This window comes from Pieris rapae, chromosome 14 (assembly GCF_905147795.1).
Source record: "Pieris rapae chromosome 14, ilPieRapa1.1, whole genome shotgun sequence".
NCBI classification, from domain to species: Eukaryota; Metazoa; Arthropoda; class Insecta; order Lepidoptera; family Pieridae; genus Pieris; species Pieris rapae.
This window is the reverse complement of record NC_059522.1, coordinates 8,995,485-9,017,367: the sequence shown is the minus strand read 5'-3', so window position 1 is coordinate 9,017,367 and position 21,883 is coordinate 8,995,485. Positions and strand designations below refer to the sequence as shown.

Here is a 21,883-nt window from a genome sequence, read left to right as displayed (position 1 = left end):
CACCGTGATTTACGAATAATAGTTTATTTAAAATATAAATTAACAGTCGTCAAACGGGCAAGATACTCACATGTTAATGCTAAGTCACTCACATAGCTAGAAGGTTCGCAAGTGCGTTTCCGGGTTTTATTATACAACTTTAAACGTTTTGTAAATGTGTGTTTCTAAGTTTACTAACAGATTAGTAAACTTTTTTAACCTTGATACATAAAATAAATCGTAAGAATATAAAACTTTTGGTTTAATACATACGTAAGAAACATTCTAAATTTAAAAAAACTTGTGAGTTCACTAAAAAATTATAAAATAGAAATCCTAATTTAACTGTTGTTAAGGCTGTATTTATCGAAATTGATAAATAATTAAGGAAATTAAGATAAAATTTTATCGATGGCGGTTATATCTAATAGATAATTGCCGCTATTAGCTATAATTAATATTAGCCTTGGAAATATAATAAAGTATATTGTTGTCTAAAATTAATCATGCATAAATTTTATTTATGTGTTTTTTAATTAAATTGTCGGCGTGTGGGTTACATAAGGTGTAATTAACTATTAGATGAGGTCTTTTATATAATGATTTGATTTAAAATTAAAAATTTTAAATAATAGAATACATATAATACTGATTAGCAGTAGAGATTTTTGAATATTATTTATAAGAAACAGATATTATTTTTATCTCCATATTATAGTAAATTTTTACTGTTATGTTTAACGTTTAAATTAATAATATCATCTGGAATAGGTTATTATTTAAATATTCAAAATAGTTTTTCATTATATTACTTCAGAGTAAATTAAAGTACTTTTTTAAATGAACAAAGTTCTGTTACCACTTATTGTCTTTATTGAGGCCACTTAAAATTCTATACTATCATATGTCATAATTAAACTTAGGAAAAATATTAATAAAAAATAAAATATATAATTTTTAAACTACTTACGAAAGACAATGTCATTCTCCCCACACTTAGTTTAATTAGTTCGTCACTTCCGGAAAATTTCAGTGTCTATAAATTTCCCGTAACACGCTGCATTGTTGGCGAGTTTTCCGAATTTTTCACAACACGTCCCGAAACCGAAAACTTTGTCGAAAGTTCAGAAACGCACTACTCACAAACACGTGATAATAAAATCTTATTAGAAACTTTTTTTTATTTAAATTATTCCCACGTTTTTCCACTTGTTCGCGTTGAAAAGTTTTGTTAAAAGTTTAGTTAGATAGCAGCACGTATCGGCCTGGCGTTCATATTTTTTATTTTTTTATTTATTTATCAAGCGGCACACATACAGCCGCGCGCCGAGTTGCACAGCGCGGAATGAAAGCGTCATCAGTTTAAAAAATCAACCCCTTTAGTGGTGGTTGGAAAAAATGCGGCCCCACAGGGAGGTGGGCGGTCACCCGAAATCCTTGCCAAAGCGATCGCCATCGGCTCGACTTGTCACTTGTCGAATAAGCATAATAATTAGACTTTTCGATTAGCGATTTAAATGAACGCAATTTTATGATACTCAACGTTCGATGTTCCACATTCCAAGAGGAGATTGCAATGATGCATATATTATTTTAATAATGAATTATTAGTTACATTTATGTTACGAATTTTTATTGATTTTTATCTCCGGTATACTTTATATCTTCGAATGGATTTTAACTAAACTAGTTATTGTTGGAACATTTTATTTAAAAATGTAGAAAGTTGCACATTCTCGGGCTACAGATTGAAGGACTACAAATTGGTTTTATGCTGCGTATTTCTTTTCGCGTTTCATTGTTTGGTGATTGAACAATAGAAGATGGGTGGTACGTCGTTGATGTGTTGTGAATTTATAAATCAAAGCCAAGCTCAATAGTTGATGCGGCTAAGTTAGTGAACATTCGTGTTTAATATTCAACCACGGAATAAAATATGAGGAGGTGGCTGACCAAAGCGGACAACGGTTGTCAGAAAAAATTATCACCAGCAAATAACATTCGAAATAATCAGCGGTACACGAAAAAATCAGTAATTATTCAGATGAAGTTGGACGAACGAAGGGGGTAAGGGGGCAAAGGCCGGCCAAAATAAAAACGGCGTTGCGTAGGGGCGACACCCCCGCCCCCGCCTCTACAAATGTTATCTAACTGCGTTCGCTTGTCCCGCGACGCCGCTCCGCTCGGAATTAGCGCGCCCGTCCAATTTTCAATTTGTACTCAATTTTTCCTCGGATAGTTTGTCCTGATGGAAAAGGCTCGCCGATCACGGATTTCGTCTGAGCGCGGAGCTAGAGCGTCCGGCTCCGCGAATGCATTACACTTCATTATTTGGCCGCAAAGTGGGTATTATCGGGCGCGGGCATACACGCATACTTGGCCGTGCGGATGTGTGTGTAGATTTTTACTCATTAATTTTAAAACGCTCTGGATTTTTTTCAGGGCGGGTGCTAGGGTGTAGGGGGTAAAAATTGGTGATGGCCGCCGGGCGGGGTGTCACCGGCGGGGGTTATTAAATAGATTGGTCCGCGGCCGAACGGAGCCGCCGATCTGCACTTGTACTCGCGTCATTAACGGGTTGAGAAGCGATTTAAAATCGTGAAATAACAGCCTGTTACAGGAAAAGTTGAGCGCGGCTTATTGCTCCCGCGCGTCTTCCTATAATTGTTGTGAAGTGTGCAAGTGCTAGATCTTGCATGTAACGTTGGTATTGTTCCAGTCGTGCTAAGAGCCGAGCTGAGATCCGGCGATGAGGGCGTAATTGGCTGCGACGATTGCTATGTGTTACACACACGCGTAAGCATTTTTTTAAACTGCCCGTTCGGTAGGGTGACCGGGGTATGGGGAGAGGAATTGTGAAAAATACTCGAAAAAAGGCGAAATGGTAGCAGATATATAATTAAAGTCGGACGTACGGTAACATTGTATGGCGATGTATTATGCAGACAGGAGTCCGGTGTCGCGCACTGGATTCGACTACGAAACGACAACGGAGAAATATTAATTGAAAACACTGACGTAACATTTAGACTTGAAGTATTTTGTTAAACTGAAATATCATTGCGAATAAAAAAATAAATCTAATTAGCACGCAATTAAGTTGTACTTTTTAATTATGTTTCGTATTTTATCGAATTCAAGTACAGCAACTACAAATCATAATAATTAGCCAGCGAGAAAAAAATTGATAAATCAGGTTAAGTGTGATTTCGATTTGCAGTTTTATATTTTTATTTCCTGGTACTGTTTTCCCACAGTGCTTTTGCTATTCAAATTTAAAATAGTACTGAGTTTGCGTATAGGTCAAGATCAGATATTGCGATTTCTATTGGTGAAAGCTATAAGATTTAAAATTACGAAGGGATTTTGATGTTTAAAAATCTTTCGTATTCTTATCTACGTGGCATATTAAAGGGTACTTCTAAGATGTACAATCAAATACAAAAGCGTTTAAATACAATCTTTTCACAGACAAATATATAATCAATCGATTTATAATTCGCGAATGAATGCATAGAGCATGACCACATGTGAATTCCGCCTAAATTCTTAAATCATGTGGATCGACGCGCGAAATGTCATGTTGGGGCGAATTTGAACTTGGCGCCGCACGTCAACACTTTGTAAGTTACATTCGAATTTTAAAATTTTAAATTTTATAAGCCACTCTGTTGCACTCGGATCATATTGTGTTTGGTTTATAATATTGTTTTAGTACAATAACTAACAAATCCATACTTAGAAACATTATAGAAACAATTATACTGGTTGGTGAATTTTTTCGAATATTCTTTATAATAATAATGATTAATAAATGTTAATAGAAAATAAATCAAACTTAAAAAATTTGGTCACTTTGGGTCTCGTCGCTGTATTGCGATACTTATTATTAAGCCTTGGGATAGCAGGTACTATTTACCAGGAACCTACTTAGATCTATAATTAAGGCCTGTGCATAACACAGTTCAAGAACATACTCCAAAGGGATCAAAATCAAATTTGGAGGAAATACTTATATTTGGGCAGTTTACTTCTAAAAATAGACGTTCATAAAGACTAGGGCTATTCTGTACAATATTTTATATAAATTAACTTGAATTAGCGGTTAACGTGTTGCGTGCTCCTATTTCGCAATGCCTCCTGCTGATGAGAGGATCTTTGACAATCTTAGACAAATCTCTGTTAATAATTAATTATATTATTATTATTTATTACTTAATAGTCATTCGAAACATGGTGTAATGGTTGCAGCTCCTTACGAACGTTGTGTAAAACAAAAAAATTTGGCGGAGAGTTTATTGCCAGTTCTTCTCTTCCGTTCTACGCCCTTGATTTGAGAACTGGCAGTTAATGCGAAATGATAATCATATAATGTATATTTCTTTTTTTGACGTTCATAAGTGTACATTATGTTACCTATATGAATCAATGATTTTTGACTTACGGTTCATTTTCGTTCATTCGTCCAACTAACGCCTACAAAAGGGTTCTTCAGTCCAAGGGTCTACAAATGACAGATGTCATGGGGTCCCAAATAACATCAAATTCAATGTTAACTTTTCATTTATATCGTAATTTCCCTCCAATTACTAACCATTTATTGGCCGGTAAACTAATTACTGAACTGATCAGAGTATTTTTGTATACCCTAATATGACCCCGGAAATTGATTTTGGATCGCTGATGTATTTTGAAAGCATGGGAAATAAGTTGCAAGTTCTCGATGTAAGATTGAGAATCCAGAAATACTATGACTCCTGTATTTTAATACTTCTATCTTCTTTTTATAGTAACGTTGATTAGCAGTGTTGATCTACTGGTTTGAACAAGCTCCTCTCAACTCTGAGGTCAACTGTTCGAATCCTTTTTTTAAACATTTTTAGTAAATTATAATGAAATAAATAGACTTAAATTACTCATTAGTCTGAAGTTAAGCTAGATGTTCCATGATGCCTTAGTCATGTATAAAAAAATATATGTTTGCATAAGAAATGACATTTGTTTCTATGTGCGCAATATAGCGTTCAAACATGAGAAATCTTTGCATGTCGAACCTAAAACTCAATTGCGTGTTTAAAGAGAACACTTTTTTATGTACTATTATAACTTATAATTATTTATCTTAGGCGTGTATCAGGCACATGCTGAATTAGGCTTTTAACATTAAAGAATTGATCACGGAATAGATAGATCTGACGCTAAATTCATTATATTAATAATGTTTTAATTTTTATTAACGGCTTATAAATCATATCCATTGTAAATATGTTTTTAATCAGAGACAATGACCATAGAATAGTGTTTAAACTTTATGTATTCTTTCCATAGAAAATTAATCATATCATAAATCATTTCAACCTTTTTTAAGTCTGAGCCTGAGATTTGTTGAGATCTGTATGTTCTATCATTTGTGAATCTAATAAGCAAATTAGCGGGCCTTCTATACCTGACACCGTCGACTTTTTGGGAATAGGCAAGCCTCACGATATTTTCCTTCACCGTTCCAGCGAATGTAACATACATAAGTTGAAAACAAAACAGGAAAACATTGGTCTAAAATAGTTATTAAATAGTCTAATACTATAAAAATAAGTTTATATTGTATTTTATTTTTCTGGTCCCTTGTAATATAAGTTAATATATGTCTATACAATTCGATCGTGAAATTAAAAAAAAAACTCTCCTCCATTGAATTGACTCTTGAAGCTTAGGTCAAATTCACTTTAAATTCCAATTATCAACTACTTAATAACAAGTACGCATAAATGTGATTATAGAGGTCTATGCGCAAGAGTATGACGTCACAGCAGGGACCCCTGGGACGCGTGTACTCGATTGCTTAGTTAAATTGTTCAATACAAATTTTCAAAATAGAAATTCGAATTGAATTAGGGAACAATTATTAGGGTTTTAATGGGTATTATTGATTTTTGGGGTGTGGGGTTGTGATTATTGGTACTGCACGATTATTAAAAAAACAGTCTAAAATCGAATGGTGATTCTATTTTAAGGTCAACGAGTTGTGGTACCACCGGCAGGTATTATTATTTATTCATTTATTTAATTATTGTAAACACAATCTTAAATAGAAAATGGTGCGGTGGAAACACAAACTAGACACAGGTTTTTTGTCCATCAGGACGTCGAACATATTCAAATAATTAACTTATATACATGGCCAGCGACATATGCACTATAACATTTTTACTATTAAACCATTTAAAAAAATAACTTGTACTTTTTCTTTTAAACAATAAGAGTGCAAACATGACTAGAGGACGCCCAAAAAGGGCAGTTATCGCAGCCCATGGACACTCAGTTTTAGTGAGTGCGTTGTCGGCCTTTGAGGGAGTACTCGTACTTCGAACAATTGGAAGTCATATCTCTCGTAGTCAAGTGCTACATAATTTGGATTACAATAAGTCCATGTTAAACATCAGTCACTCCAACTGAGAGAAGGCCTGGAAGGTTCCAATCCTTTCTCGCTATCCCTTGTATTCCATTTTTCCAGGTTTCTGATGGGCGTCTATTCTTTTCTTTCCACTGGACCATCACAAGTAAGGGTCTTTTTGACCCGGTCATCTCAACCGAAGAACTGAACGGTCCATACTATTTGATATATATTTTCAAATTAAAAGCTAAATGTATTGAAGGTATATTATATGGGACAGGATTAAATCTTTAGAAGAACTTAAAATGTAGAAGACGCTATTTATGCAAATGACAAAAGATTATTGAAGTGTTGTATTGATATTCTTTCAAAAGGTTATTTATAATATCTAGTAATATTAGCGTATCTTACTGGACTGAAGGTATGTGCTGTGGCAAAGTGGGTGTTTAAGAAATAGTATGCTAAGCCAGCATCAGTGTTCTAGTCTAATTTCTGTAAGGAACGCTTTGGTTAAAATCGATATCCAGATTGAGCATTCTGATAAACAAACTAGGCCTGGATATATAGTTTCTCCCCTGACACTTCGAAATCGATTCTCGTTTAGTTTTTATAATGCAATTGTTCGCTTCGTGTATTATAAGTGCTTGTCTCATTAAAAAAATATTTTATTTTTCTTTAACCAATGTGTATTGGCAAGCTTTTATAAATTAATAAAAATGTAAAGATCCTGAGAATCTCGATGTATGTATAACATTTCCAAAAATAAATATTTACAATACCTTACAGTTTACAATAAAGATACATCCCAGTCATCAATAAACCGAATTGTAAAGATCCTTGCTTCACCAACTTATTGTCGACTTTCCCACTAATTGAAACGTACTTCAAATAAATATACGCCCGTCAGCCGAATGTTTGTCTTATAAAAGAATCCCCTTATATAAATTTGACCGCGTACAAAGCGCGCACGTTCAATCGACATCCCTCGAAGCCTGCAGTAGTTTTTCAAATATGCAATTTACTGATTTAAAAAAACAAAAAGCAACGCGGGTCGGGTCGCCCGGCCGGACCATGGAAAATGGCGTAAAAAAGAAAGTAAAAAAGCATTGAAATTGTAGGCGTAGTAAGTAGTATACGCCATCAACTGTGACCGCCCTCCGTGTTTTTACAATATCGTTTACAAAGATAAGATTGGTATTGAAAATCCACAAATATATACACATTAGCAATTTATAGTGTCTTTGTCGTTGTTTTTAAATATCACATTGCACTATATCTTTATATTTATATATATCTAACTCTACTGTACGTGTGTATGTCACGGAACTCCTCTTTAACGGCTGAACCAAAATCACAAATACACAAATCATCCCGGCAGATGGCGCTGCTTCAGTACTTAAATACTTTGTTTGATATCCTTATCGCTTGAAATATCATGCAGGACATCGTCTGTCGGGTCTGCTAGTATCTGATTATTTTTAACATGGTACTAAGACGGAGCCACCATATTTATTGTTTACATTACAGTATAGATTTTATAAGCCCTTTTTAACAAGACATCCTAAGGCAAGAAAATAATGAGCATGATCTTAAAATAAATATCATTGATGGAAATTATGGGCTGACAAGAAACTACATTAGAATTGTTTTTTATGCTAGTAAACAGTGCCGTCAATAGTATTGAGCAGTACATATCAGTTCTTTCGCAGGAATTCAAACTCAGCGATGCTCATGAATGAACAATGCAAGTCAGTAACGTAAAGCCAATATATCAACATTCATGCTTATAAATTAAATATAATATATTAAAAAAAAGTCCGTAGCAAAATATTGCTACAGTCTTCTACGTATACCCGGAAGTAAGTCACAATTTAAATACGTTCCAATTTCAAAAATTTCATTTACACAACAAATCAAATCTATTTTGTGTAAATCCCCTGAAATTAACGACAAAACAGTAATTACATAGAATCACTGAAAAAGGTAATACGCGTCGTTTGCGTGAAAAATAAACAAAAGAAAGCGAAAGAATACATATTCGTAAGCCGCAATTACAATCGACATTTGCAATTAAAATAATGACAGTCACACCTATAGTACAATTATGTGGAAAATTCTGTTTTATACGAATTAGGGATAATCAAAAAACTTAATGCGTCGTAATTATAGGTAATGATGGTATAGTGCGGTCTCTTGATAATGGTTCTAATCGCCTTGTTTTATAAATCCCCAAGGGATTTGATGTTTTATAACCACACCTTGAACTATGTGATATCGCGATCTTTATAACCAATGCAGTGTCATTAGAACTAGGTACAATGTCTAATGCGGTAGATATATCAAGTTATATTTCTTTAATCTGAAATTTAGATTGGTGATGGTCTCTGGCAGAATGACCAGCGCTGTGGAACATTCTGGTCCTCAGCATAATGCTGAGCCGGGGCCATTTACAGCCACAGCACACACGCATTACAGGCTTGGGACGAACCGAATGGGAAAAGGAAAAAATAATAATATACCTCTCATTATATCTTTTATTTAATTTTTTCTCTTTGATTACTGTTATGCTGTGTGTTTATGTGTGTGTTTTGTTTGTTACAAATAATATGTCTATAGGTATCTATGTCTATTAGTCTTGCGTACCTTTGCTTGTTTCAATTGTATTGTTATAAATTTACCTAAACTTTAACTAAACTATTTACTAAAACTCGATCAACAACGATTACAACGCGATCTGAATCCACTGCGTTATATTAAAACAATGCTTATATATAGACAATTTCACCATATATTAAATAAGATGTAGATGATCAGGCTTCCGTGGCCGATACACGTGAATATTTGAGCATAAAAAAATGCCTTACGATTTGCTTGAACTGACATAAATTTTAAATTACTAATTCTAAGCAACGTAATTGAACGTTAACGAGTCACATCACCAGGTTAATAGGTAAATTTATGTGAAATTTATCCTCATATAAAAGCTGAATTCAAACACGAAACATCTTTAACAAACACATCGATATGTAACTAAAAGCACAAACTAAGTTATTTCATTATACACTAACTTGCAGTGTCGTAATAGTGTCTGAGTAGAGGGCCGGACTGAGCCATTAAGGAGGGGAAATTAGTGCATTATTGACTGATTTCCCTTTTCAACTAGCTGATAGACGGTTCGCACCGGCTTTTCGATTTAAAACGCGGCGCCATGTTTACTACATTAGCGCTCTATTTGTTTTGATAGGAGAATTTATTAATTAGCTTTTTGATTAAGGAATTATAGACAACAGAGTATTAGGTATAACTCAAATAATTAAATTATATTAATAAGAATAGTCCCGTTTCTATCAATCACCTTCTTTTGGAAACCTTAATGAGAAAACACGGCGCCAAAAAGTTCTAAATAACCAAAAATCCTGGTAACGCTTAATTAGAACGTACAAGTAAAACCTACAAAACGTGTAATTACAACCGTTTTGAATTTGGAACAATAGTCAATCGAATGATCCAGCCCCCGCGACAAGTCTCCTACCGACTCCTACACTCCTAGTACCTCCAATTAGTTTTTATGGCGCGCTTCATTACCATCTGTGTTAATTATTATTGTGCTGACGAATGCCTTTCTCACTCGACAACCTAATTAGAGCATGCCTGGTTTTTTCCCTTTCGCTTCCTTGTCAGCAAATATAAGGGGTGTCAAATGTATGCTTTTTATGGGCGCGCGGCGAGTTGTTGGCTGTTATGTTTATTTGTTCTGTCGAGTCGAGCGCGCGAATAAAAAATAAAAATGCATTATCTATGGCTCATATAGATGCTAAATTATGCGTATAAGAACTTTATAGCCGGAGTTGAGCTATTTTATAATCTGTGCACGAGTTTTCAAAAGAGAATTCATAGTATAGTATAGTTCGAAATTCAAAAAGCGTTTTTAAGGTAATTTTTGCCGCGTACAAACCACTATGTGGAACCAACTGCCCACTGAAATATTTCCGAACCAATTCGACTTAAGGTCTGCATGTAAAGAGCGTACCGATTCTTAAAAGGCTGCCAACGCATATGCGAGCCTCCTGCCCATTTGCCTTCTATTACATAATATTCAAAAGGAACTTTTTCCCGACAATTAACTTTTCAATGTCAAAATAGTCCAGAAGCTAAAGCTTCTAGAAAGCTTTCAATAGGCGTGGAATAGAAATCGATACCCCAGAGAAATCCGCAATATTGAGTACAAAATAAGTCGGCGTTCTTTTGTCTTCACGCCTGTGCCTACGCATCACTTGTCATAACTTTTTTACGCGAATAATAACTTAATTGCGTCCATTGTTAAGAAAAAAGGGTTCCCGCGCATTCAAGTAGTTTTTAATCTTTCGGGCAATATGCGTCTTAATAAGCGAAACCATAAATTCATTCTCTAATTGGTGCGATTAGAAATTTTAATTATTTTATTGATTTCTTTTGTAATTTTATCGGACTCTTTATAGTCGAATTCGTTTTCTGTTTAATAGTTGAAATTGATTGTTGGCGTGTTATTTCTTTGATTTCACCAATTACAAATTTTTCACCGTACATTAAAAACGTTATTAGTAACATGATATTATGAACCATTATGAACAATTATAGATTATACTTAGTAGTAATATTTTAAAGTTGTGTATAATTGATTTGGAATATTAAATTATAATTTTGAGTTTTATCCTCAGTTCCGTTTAGCTATTATAAATATCATTTTTTTATTAATACTTGTTGCTAGGGTATAAATAATGCATTCTTATCGCTAACAAGCGATCTCTTTCAGGCAACCCTGCTAAGGAAAAAGGTAAAAATGCAAGAAATGCGTTACGTATAATATAAACCAATAATATAAGTTTTTATCGGTTATTTGATTGTTAAAGCGACGTACCTTCGACGTGAGGATATAAGGCCGGCAACGCACTCGCGCGCGCTCCGGTATTGAGTGTCCATGGGCGGAAGATCACTAAACATCTTGTGAGCGTCCTGCCTGTTAAAATAGGTGCCTCAAAAAGAAAACAAATAAAACAAAAGACTTTTTATAATATATTTTTAATCTTCAATTCGATTTTTTAATTATTCTATGTAATATCGATGTTTAATTACCTGTCTAGAAATTCAATTAAATCACTGCTTTAACTTCTTTACTGCGACGTATACACAAAGAAGTCAGTGGCGTATGCTATCCGTTCATATTATATATTTTTGTTTAATTGCGTACATAGAAATCACCGTGTTTCACACTAAAAGCAGTTACTATATATAATTAATCGTTTCAACACTTCCGGTCGAAGCACTAACAGTCATTCCGCTCTGAAAATCTAAAAGAATAGCGTTAATAGAACAAACATTATCCCTACAATATCAGTCATGAATAGCTCAGCGATATAATGATCTTAAAATAATGTAATGACGCTGTCGGCCTTTTACTAACCACCGAAATGCGATCCCCAATCAGGCTAATATCATCCTTATTGGTATTATTATAAGATTTATAGCGGATTCAATTTACACTGGACATAGTAACATGAGATCATGGTTGCCATTTGATTTATTCGTTTTAACCGTCTTGACCCACATTCGTCGTATTGCCTTTAATTGTTAATAAGCATAATTAATACGCGTGTTAAATACGGTAAATGTAATATTTATTAGTATGTAATTTCTTATTGAATAGTTTTTGTATATAAAACTCCAAATGGTAGCGAGCTATACAAACTGCAGAATGTTATGTTTTTGTACCAAAACCAAATTTTGTTTACAATTTGTGCAGATAGAAGTAAAAGCTGGCAACGCACACGTAATCCCCCGTTGTAGGCCTAAGGGCTGTTCCATACAAAAAAATCGTCAGCATATTCACAATTTTTTTCTGTTTTGTGACATTTTAATGCACAGAAAAGCCATGATTGGGTAAACTCAACCAGCTAATTTGGCTTTTGGCTTTTGGCTACGATAATGAATAAGATAATTTCATAATATACAACAAACTATGAAATTATCTTATTTACCAAATCTATCCATTGGACCACAGTCCCGTTGTGTCAGTATACATTTTTAAAGCAAGAAGAAATAAAGTTTAAATAGAGACATGAAATCTTACCCAAAGATGGGGGACTCTGGTTAAGTTTCTGTCACATTGATTTACAGGCCCATATGTTGGTTATCAACTGCCTTTTTACTATACATTACGTAGTTCTCGTTTTTATATAGACCTAAAAATTACCAGTCAAAAATACCTGGATATTCTACGATGGAACTAATCAAACAGTATAGTTTGCTCGGTCAAACAAGTATTGAAAATTTAATTTTGTGTTAAATAGCTATTTAGCTGCAGTAGTGATTCGAACCCACGATCCCAGGGATGACGCTTAAGCCTACACTGCTCTTCTTTTTATGTGATATACTTACTCCTAGAGAAAAAGCAAATATTGTGAGGATACCGGTCTCTTACTTAAAAATCAATGACACAAAATGATTAAAGAAACGAATGTAATCTGAGCCCATATACATGTGTATTATTATTTTTTATTGAGCCCATTTATAGTTGTATTATTAATTTTTATTAAAAGTACACTTTGTAAACAAGCATATTACAAATAAGAGGATTATATTCAGCATGCTTGGAAACATGCTGGTTCTGCTTCATATGACGATCATAGATCCTTAACAAATCATCATCTAATTCGATCACCATGTAATTTTACTTATTTTTATCTTACACACTGTTTTTTTTATTTTTATTACTCTTTTATTATTCTACGGTTTTGATGTTACTTAATATGTGAGGAACATGTATACCTACTAATAATATAATAATAGAGCTATAATTTTATTCTTTGTCTTCACATATAATTATTTAACTAATGTCTAAAAATATTGTTAATTCTATTTTAAAAGAGTAAGTGTGGAGTTTCTTGTCCATTCTTCACCACACGAAACTACAATGTGTAAGGGGCAACTAGAATCATGTTTAAATTTTATTTAACGTCCAAAAGTGCCATTTTAAGAGGTCTATCTGGAATAAATGCTTTGACTTGACGTGACTCGTAGCACCATTGGATTATAATTGAATATACATATACACTACTGTTATGACTACTATAGTGAAACCGCGTCGTTATAATAAAAATACAACTGACCTCGACTATAAGTGCGGAATCTTAAGTACGAAGTCTCGACATCTATTAAGTTTCGTAATAACTAGTAATCATTGCGATAATTAGACACATGATAAGTATGTGGCGTATAATTATTTTTTTAATTAAATCTCGTGTTCACTCACGTCAATTATGTGTTATGGCTGACTTGGCCGCATCTGAAGGATTTGCGTTGTCCTATTAGTTAATATGGTATTCATATATGAAGAAAGTGGTGAGGACGCTCTTAAAACGGTAGGTAGAAGATATAGAAGTGTCAAGAAGTAAATGGAGAAAGAAAGTCATGGATGGAATGTCTGTATATTCGTAATAATAATCGGAACTTTCTATCAAAATACTGAAGGAAGTTATCGAGTGACAAGAAAACAATATGTATATTCAATATTTGTAAAGATTGTAAATAATTGGGCGATATTATAATTTTATGGCCCTAGTTAAGAAATATGTTGTCTATATTTTATTAAGAGACAGTAGTATGAAATATTCACGATACTGGTATTTGAAAACCTCTCATTCCAAACAGTTATCAAGACATATTTATTTCTATGTAAAGGATGCTGCTTAGGACTTTAATAAATACTTACTGTTTGATGAACAATTTGAAATATTATTTTATTAGTAACACTACGATACCAAGTAGTATTATACAATAGAACCATATTCTATCTGTAATTAGTTTTAAATTTAACTGTACAATAAATTTAACTGAAAAAATGTTTTATTTTTTATAAAAAAAAATCTGTTAGGTCGTTGAAACAGCAATTTTGCAATATTGTTGGCATTAAACGTAGTCTTTGCTAGAGATTTTATTGAAAACTAGTGTAGTGAATAAATAAATTCAGGCCTGGTGCGAGCATTATCAACTAATTAAGTATATCAGGTCGCGACGTTGCATATTTCATGGTTCATTGTTCTAACTTCAATGCCGTGTGCCTTCGAGCCTTTTGTGTGGATATTTTGACTCTGGCCAGTGATATGCTTCATATAATGGTATCGAAGTTTATAAAACTTAAAATTATCTTATCATTTTATTTTAGGTGGTTATAAGTTTGAAGTGACGAACCCAGGACGCCGTAGACATATTCAAAGGTGGGTGGATGGATGGATGGACCTCAAAGGGCTAAAAACACTTCGAGGATACTCTTCTAGATATCACGGGCCTAGTGAGAAGTTTGAACAGGGCAAAACCATTTGAAACCAAACAAAACAGTAGTGTAGGGAAAGTGGCTTAACAGTGGTAAGTGGAAAAATAGTATACTTTATAAGGGACTGTATGAATTGTTATTGACAGCTCGTATTAAATATTCTTTTTAGTAAATTTGGTAAGTTTTACATTACTTATCAGCTGGCGCGTAATATAAAATGATTTCTTTGTCTAGAAACAATTTATGAATAAAAAATATTATAAACACCGAATAGGGCTTCTGCTATATTATATATAAAACTGTAAGCATGGCAAATTATCGCGTCTTAATCTTATAGTATGAATTAATTTATGTGTCTTTCTTTTATTTCTTTCTTCTTTCTTTATTTTTTTGTTTTACACTAAAAATGTTTGAAATGTTTACCTTCTTGTTATATATATTGAAAAAAACAGAACTATTTGTGAAGATTTGTAAGTCACTAAGTCTCACTAAAATCTAGAATGGCTGAATTTGTCTAAGTTTGCTCTTGAAATATTTGTTCAAGTTGAGGGAAGGTTTTAACGGTAGGAAACATAGACAATAAGTAAAGAAAACCACCAAAACCACAATTGAATATTTGAGGTCTTTTTTAGAAATAAAAAATTGTCACTAGGTCGCATATTTATAGATTACTTCTGAAATTTGTGTTTTATAGCTGTGGGTCCGAGGACCGAGCTCTCTTTGGTCTTTATTAAAACAATTGTATTAAGATAATACTTATATGTTACAGTACGATACGAAGTTTACTGGGTCTCCTAGTGACACAATAAAGAGGAAATCCGGTCAATTGAAAATACTTTTGATTATCATTTCGGAAAATGTATTCAAAAAATTAAAAATAACATATTATATAGAATTCGTAAATAAGTTAAGTTCTAGGATAAACATGTTACTTTTCTTCGAAACTGCTGTTATTAATATGTCAATAGAAATCGCGTTGGCCCCGGTATTGACTTAGCTTAGTGTCATTCACTAATTTTACAATTTTAAAATTCTAGATGCATTAAATTTTCAACCCAACTAAATCTCTTTGGTTCCTTCCCTTAATTTTGAACGTACCATTCTAGAACTTGACATTCAATATAGCAAAAAACACATTTTTAATAGAACTGGTCTTCTCAGCAGCGTAGAAAGAATGTGATTTAAACAAAGAGGCCGCAATACTATAATAACCACGCTATAATAATGACCCTAATAGCAAATGAACCTTAATAATTCTTAGTATACACACACATTAACGCAAGCCTAATTATACATCATTACTAATTGTACAACGACTAAAGAAGTATTCGTCTATTAATGACAAAAGCAATTAGGCTGCACGCACACACGCAAACAACTTGCGGCGGTATATATGTGTGTTCAGAGTATTGTTTCTTTTTAATTCTAAACTTAAATGAAATTTGAATTTGGAATTATATTGAGTATAAAACAAGTAGGTATTATGGCCCACAACTGTAGTAGAATTTAGTTTACGTCACCTAAAGTCGTAAATAACGAATTACGCATAATTTATCATTATTTAGTACAAATGAATGTACTACATCGTATTACGACCTAATACTTGCAAAGGGAGACTAACATTTAGAAATATCCATTAAAGCTATCATTAGAACCCTACTGGTACCTAAGCACGCGGATATAGCCTTTATTACACACACATAAAAACTTAAGTAGCATATCGAGTATTACGTAAGTAATAGATATTTAGCTTTGTGGTCATGTAAGGAGGTTTACAAACGACAATTAGGTTGAAACAAATAATTTTGATCGTATTGTTGCATAACATTAATAGTACAAATGATTACACACAACGAATAACAGTACCTGGCAAATATTTACCGCTACGCACCTGATCCGTACATAATCCGCATTGTAAAGCAAAAATTAATACTAATAAAATTAGAACTTTTGTAATCTTTTATAAAAAAATTTTTTCACATACTTTAGTATAGATATCTTGTAAAATAAACTATAGAAAATTTATAATGTGGTGTACTTTCTATTTTATTTTTGATATATTAATTTCATACTCCTACAGCTAACAAAAGTTATATATACAAACAATAACACTCAATATATATCCAGAGATGGTATATATAATATTTGCAAACAGGTTAAAATATTAACAAAAAGGAACAAAACAATAAAAAATATTCAATACATTTCACTAAGATATTCTAATTTGGCTGTGTTGTGTGATGGTGTATTTATAAATAAAATAACAATACAATAGTTGGCAAGTATGTAATAAGCCTAAATTGTCACAGTGTGTGTGTTTGTGTGTTGGCATGAGCGCTCATTAGTCCAATGCTTAATGGTCCTAAGCATGCGGGCGAGATCACCAAGCGATCACTTATTTCATTGGTCTTAATTAGATCAAATATATTAAATCAAAATACAAGGTAACTTAAATTATGCAACATAATGGAATCTAACATAAGAAACAACAAAGTTGCTATTTTTTATAGCACAGTGGGCCAACGTAAAAAATGCAAGTGTTATTTTTGTGTATTTTATTACTCTGATCTATTCCTACACCTTATTTATCTACACCTTTAACAAAAACCTATGCTTTAATGAATAAAGATAGATTGATCGTATTTTATTAATAGTTTCAGGATTTTGAAGTTACGAATAAATATAGTAACGGGCATAATTATAGTAATAGTAAATAGTAAAAGTCTAGAAAATTAAAAATTTTGATGTATTCTACTCTATTTACAAAAAGTCTAGTCGCACTCTTCTAACTAAGAACTATTTCATCTCTTTCAAAATGTTCCTCAAAATGTCTTATAAAGTCATACAAGATAATATTTTGTAAATATTTAGGTTTTTGGAGTTGAGTTGGAGATTAAATAACCAAAAATATATCAATTCATAGCATGTAACATAGGTAGCTAATCAACGAGAATTTTCCGTATCTCAATCATGCGAAATGCCACAGTCACGGGCGGCAATCGGAAAAATATAATTACCAACATAATCCTCAGCAAATTGGATTAAAAATGAAAAAAAAAAGTGGAAAGTGTTTTAGGGTGCGTCATTATTTTTTGCCGGGAAAGGGATCGCGAGCTAATTACGACAGATGGATCGTAGAATGTAATAACGCTAATTAATCGATCGACGTATCGTGTTTTTATTCGAGATGGTGTTCGAGTGTTGTTCGAATTCAAGTTAACACACTTCCCCGGTCTATACAATTTAATGGATAAAGAACGAATCTATAGAACGATATATTCAAGAGCTTTTGTCTCATTCGGAATTCACTTTTATTTTTCGTGTTTGTGTTAATTATTGGGTATGCATTTGAAATTAGCAGGGCCTATTGGTTCTAGTGTTAGGTTCCATCTCCGGCTGTGTACTATAGTCTAGGTATGTGCGCCTCTAATACTCACTTACGGGAAGGGAAACATCTTTAGGAACCGGCTAGCCTTAGACCCAAAAACTTGACGGCGTGTGTCAGGCACAGTAAGCGTATTAGATTGAGAAATCATGAAATAGATACAAATATCTGAGGCACAGACCTATAGTGGTAACGCCACTGATTTATGAATTTACTATGTCCTAATATGTCTAAAATTAAAACTTGCAATATACTGTCCTGAATTTTTAAGCATGCGTGTTTTGTTTTAGTTCGCCTTAAAATTCCTTTTACGTAATGATCCTAATTCATTTTTGAGCGATTTGGTTCAGCAATAACGCCTAAGCTACTAACAAGAATTTAAATCGATAACATTCACTGTTTTAAAAAGACCATTTGGGAACAAAACTTTCTCGACTACATTTAATTAACGCAATATATAGATAGATAGATGCACTCTTGCAACCAAAACGAACAATTGCATTTGTATTTATGATATTTATATCGCTTTTGATTTTGTTTTCTAGTGATTATATTTGAACGTATAAGACAATACAATACTCGAATCAAATCAGAATATATAGTGTAAACGCATTAACGCCAATATTAAAAATATTTTTTTTTAAGTAACAAAACAAACGGGCCTTTGAAGAAAACTTTTCCGACCTTTATAGGCACGCTCTTTTTAAGGACTGATACGTTTTGTGAGCAGGCCTTTTGGGAATGGTCCAGAAAGTCTAGATTCCAAATTGTTTCTTTAAATACAGCCAATACTTATCGGTTCAAAATCTTACTAGCCAGCGTGAGTGGATCAAAATCCCTCGAAATACAAAAAAGACAACTAAATTCGGCATTTCAAAATGAATTAAGATTATTACGTTAATTCTGAAGCGAGCTAAAACCAAATGATCGGCTAGTTTCTATGAAAGACACCGGGTGGGGTGTTCGTACGGAGCCACTTAATTCCACCCTTCATTATAATCACCCACACATTCACTGTTTAGTGTATTTAATTTGAAAATGCTAAGTAGTTCCCTTGTTCTACCGTTGTGTGCGTTGTTTGTCTGTGTGTAATTACCGGGGGTGGTCTAACCCTTCGTACAGTTGGTTCAAATGATTGCGATCGTAATTTTGTGATTACTAATATTTTCATGTTTTAATGTGTGGGTTTTATCGATTTTAAAGAAGTGTGCGCGATCATGTTTTGTTCAAGGTCGTAAATATGATATTGGAATGTCTGTATCGTATATCACGATTTGATTTTTGTAATATTTGTATGTTAAATGACACTTCACTTCTAAATAGGTTGTACTTTCCAAGCTAAAAAACTCTAAGAAGATAACAATATTATTTAATTAAAAGACAAATTATCAACATTGATTGTATTAATGTAGGAAATTTCGATGACTCTTTCGGAAGTCGGTGCCAAGCTGAAGGAAAATAATCGTTAAAATCACGTATATTATTTATTGCTAGAACGCGCAAGTATTGGTTCGGTTTTCAAATTATAACAATGTAAGTATGCACATGATATATGTATTGGCTAAATTTATATGTTGAGTTTACTTTAGCTTTATTATTTCAACAATACATCGGTGAGGATAAAGTTTTGAAAGTTGGGACGTTGCATTCTTAAAATAATAATTTGTTAAACTCTGAGAGGACATTAGCGATTCACAACACTTGCAAAGGAGTAATGACTCGTCTGTCCATATAATCATAGTACGACCATTACTTCTACCCCTTAGGTGTCCACACGTTACGAATAAACAGGAGAAATTGGTTTAGCGACAACACTATGTAAAAACGTAAGAATCGACTTAGGGTCTTTCAAGAGAAGAACGTAACAATTCTTAAAATGTCGGCAACGCACTTGCGAGCCATTGGTGAGCGTGTTGATGAGGTTGATAAGTCACCGGCCTGACTGTTTTCTCCTATAAAAATATGATTTGTTCACGTACGATTTTTTTTTAATTATAACTAAAATATTGGTTTTAGTTGTTTTTACAAGTGAGTTGTATTGATTTTACATATACAAAAATGGGCCCATAAAAAATAACCGTCATATAATTTGTTAACTAAATTTAAAATGATAAAAATCACATGAGTATAATATATTAAATTGAAAGATTAAAAAAACGTCAGAATCTGCGATATATAGCTTTTATTAAAACAGATACAACATACCACAATATAACAAAAACATAGTCACAATACAGGGGGAGGCACTGAACGACATTAATTTCACGAAATGAACCTCATTTACATTTAAATAAGGACGCCTTAGCCAGGATAAGTTGTGAAACTAGTGGCCCGGGGCACTCTTTACCCAAGAAGTATGCCATTAATATAATTCAATTCGAATATGTATCGAGGAATCGAAGTACTTCGCAATTAAAAATGGCCTTTAGCGATATACATTTGAATTTAAAGATTCTGGAGATTCAGTTTCAAGATACGTGTTCGAAATTCAATTTTCGAATCATTTTTCAAATCAAACTAAAAATGGCACCAAATATGGTGGTTTGCTTTTTTAAAATAAACTTTATAGAAATTAAAGCATTTTAATAATTAATCAGTCAGTTATATCAATTTTACAAAGTAATCGAAAAACCAAATCACAAATGAGTAACCAAATATGGAATATCTCACATTTATAACAAAAACACACATATCTATATATGTATTCTTATATTAGGGAAATGTAAATGTTAAGGTACATGTTGATTAACAGTAACCATTAATATTTATTTACACCAATATTTATTTACAGCAATTTGTCATGGCATTCAGCAAAAGAAGGAAAGTTAATAAATGTTTTAACTTGAAAAAAATTGACTGAGACTGCAGCAAGTGTAGACAAGTATACTGTATATAACAGCTTAACTTAACACTTTATTACTTATTTATTAGCTTCACTTTAAAATATAGCATTTATTTCACAAACCGTAAGATTAATTTTAGTTTTTAGTTTTTTTTAATTTTAGATTAAGCTTGGTATCTTTAAACTCATTAGTGATACTTGAAATTTTGTTGTTGATATCCGCTTAACCCTTAGTATTTCTTTTTTTAGTTACTTTCCTTACCAACCTAGAAGAGATCGCTTGTTAGCGAAAAGTCCGATCCCTAATCTAATTTACTTGTTTTTATTTATAATTTAACGAAGTTTAAATAGACAGCAAAATAATTAAACTCAACAATATAAACCAACGTAAATAATCTCGAAACTTCTCTCAAACTTTTAACAGCCAAATTGGACCGCGAAAGAGGTCCATCAATAACAAAATTAAAAATTTCCAATTTGAATTTTAATTGCGCACGATTATAACCGAATCACGGGTGCCTAAGCCTTATTTTTTCGTTAAATAATTCATTTGATCCGCCTTTAACTAGCTACGTCGAATTTAGGGGTATAACTTTAATCCTTATAAATTTCCTTTTTACACAAAGCAATATAAGTAATTAGCATAATTTCGTTGAGTAAATGAAATATGGTAATTAGGGGGGGTTAACCCCTTAATGGGGAAAGAAAGGGGTGGGGTGGACCCTTCAGGCGCATCCTCATTGATACTCGTCACCCAATGTAGTAATTATAATTAAATTATACAACTGTGTTAGATTTGCAAACTAGCAAATCTGACAACTCAACCATTTTGTATTCGAACTTATAGAGGATTTACGATACTAAATTTGTTCACAGTTGTAACTAAATTACCTGCCTCTTTCCATCACAGAGTAAACACAATTTAGTAGAAAAAGATGGTAGTACAATAGATGAGTTTTAGTTTTACTCGATCAGCTA

General features: G+C 32.9%; 1 protein-coding gene across 7 annotated transcripts in view; it reads right to left on the bottom strand.

Annotated features, from left to right (window-relative positions):
• Positions 1 to 21,883, bottom strand: part of LOC110995235 (POU domain, class 6, transcription factor 2) — a 118,015-nt gene that overhangs the window by 35,876 nt on the left and 60,256 nt on the right. Inside the window, exon 1 of one of the 7 annotated variants that reach the window (XM_022262301.2) lies at positions 950 to 1,233. The exons of the other annotated variants lie outside the window; for them this stretch is intronic. Within the exon in view, the coding sequence (XP_022117993.2) occupies positions 950 to 964 (15 nt within the window). The 5' untranslated portion in view covers positions 965 to 1,233. Of the gene's footprint in view, positions 1 to 949; positions 1,234 to 21,883 lie in introns of those variants that run through there. 7 annotated transcript variants of the gene reach the window in all.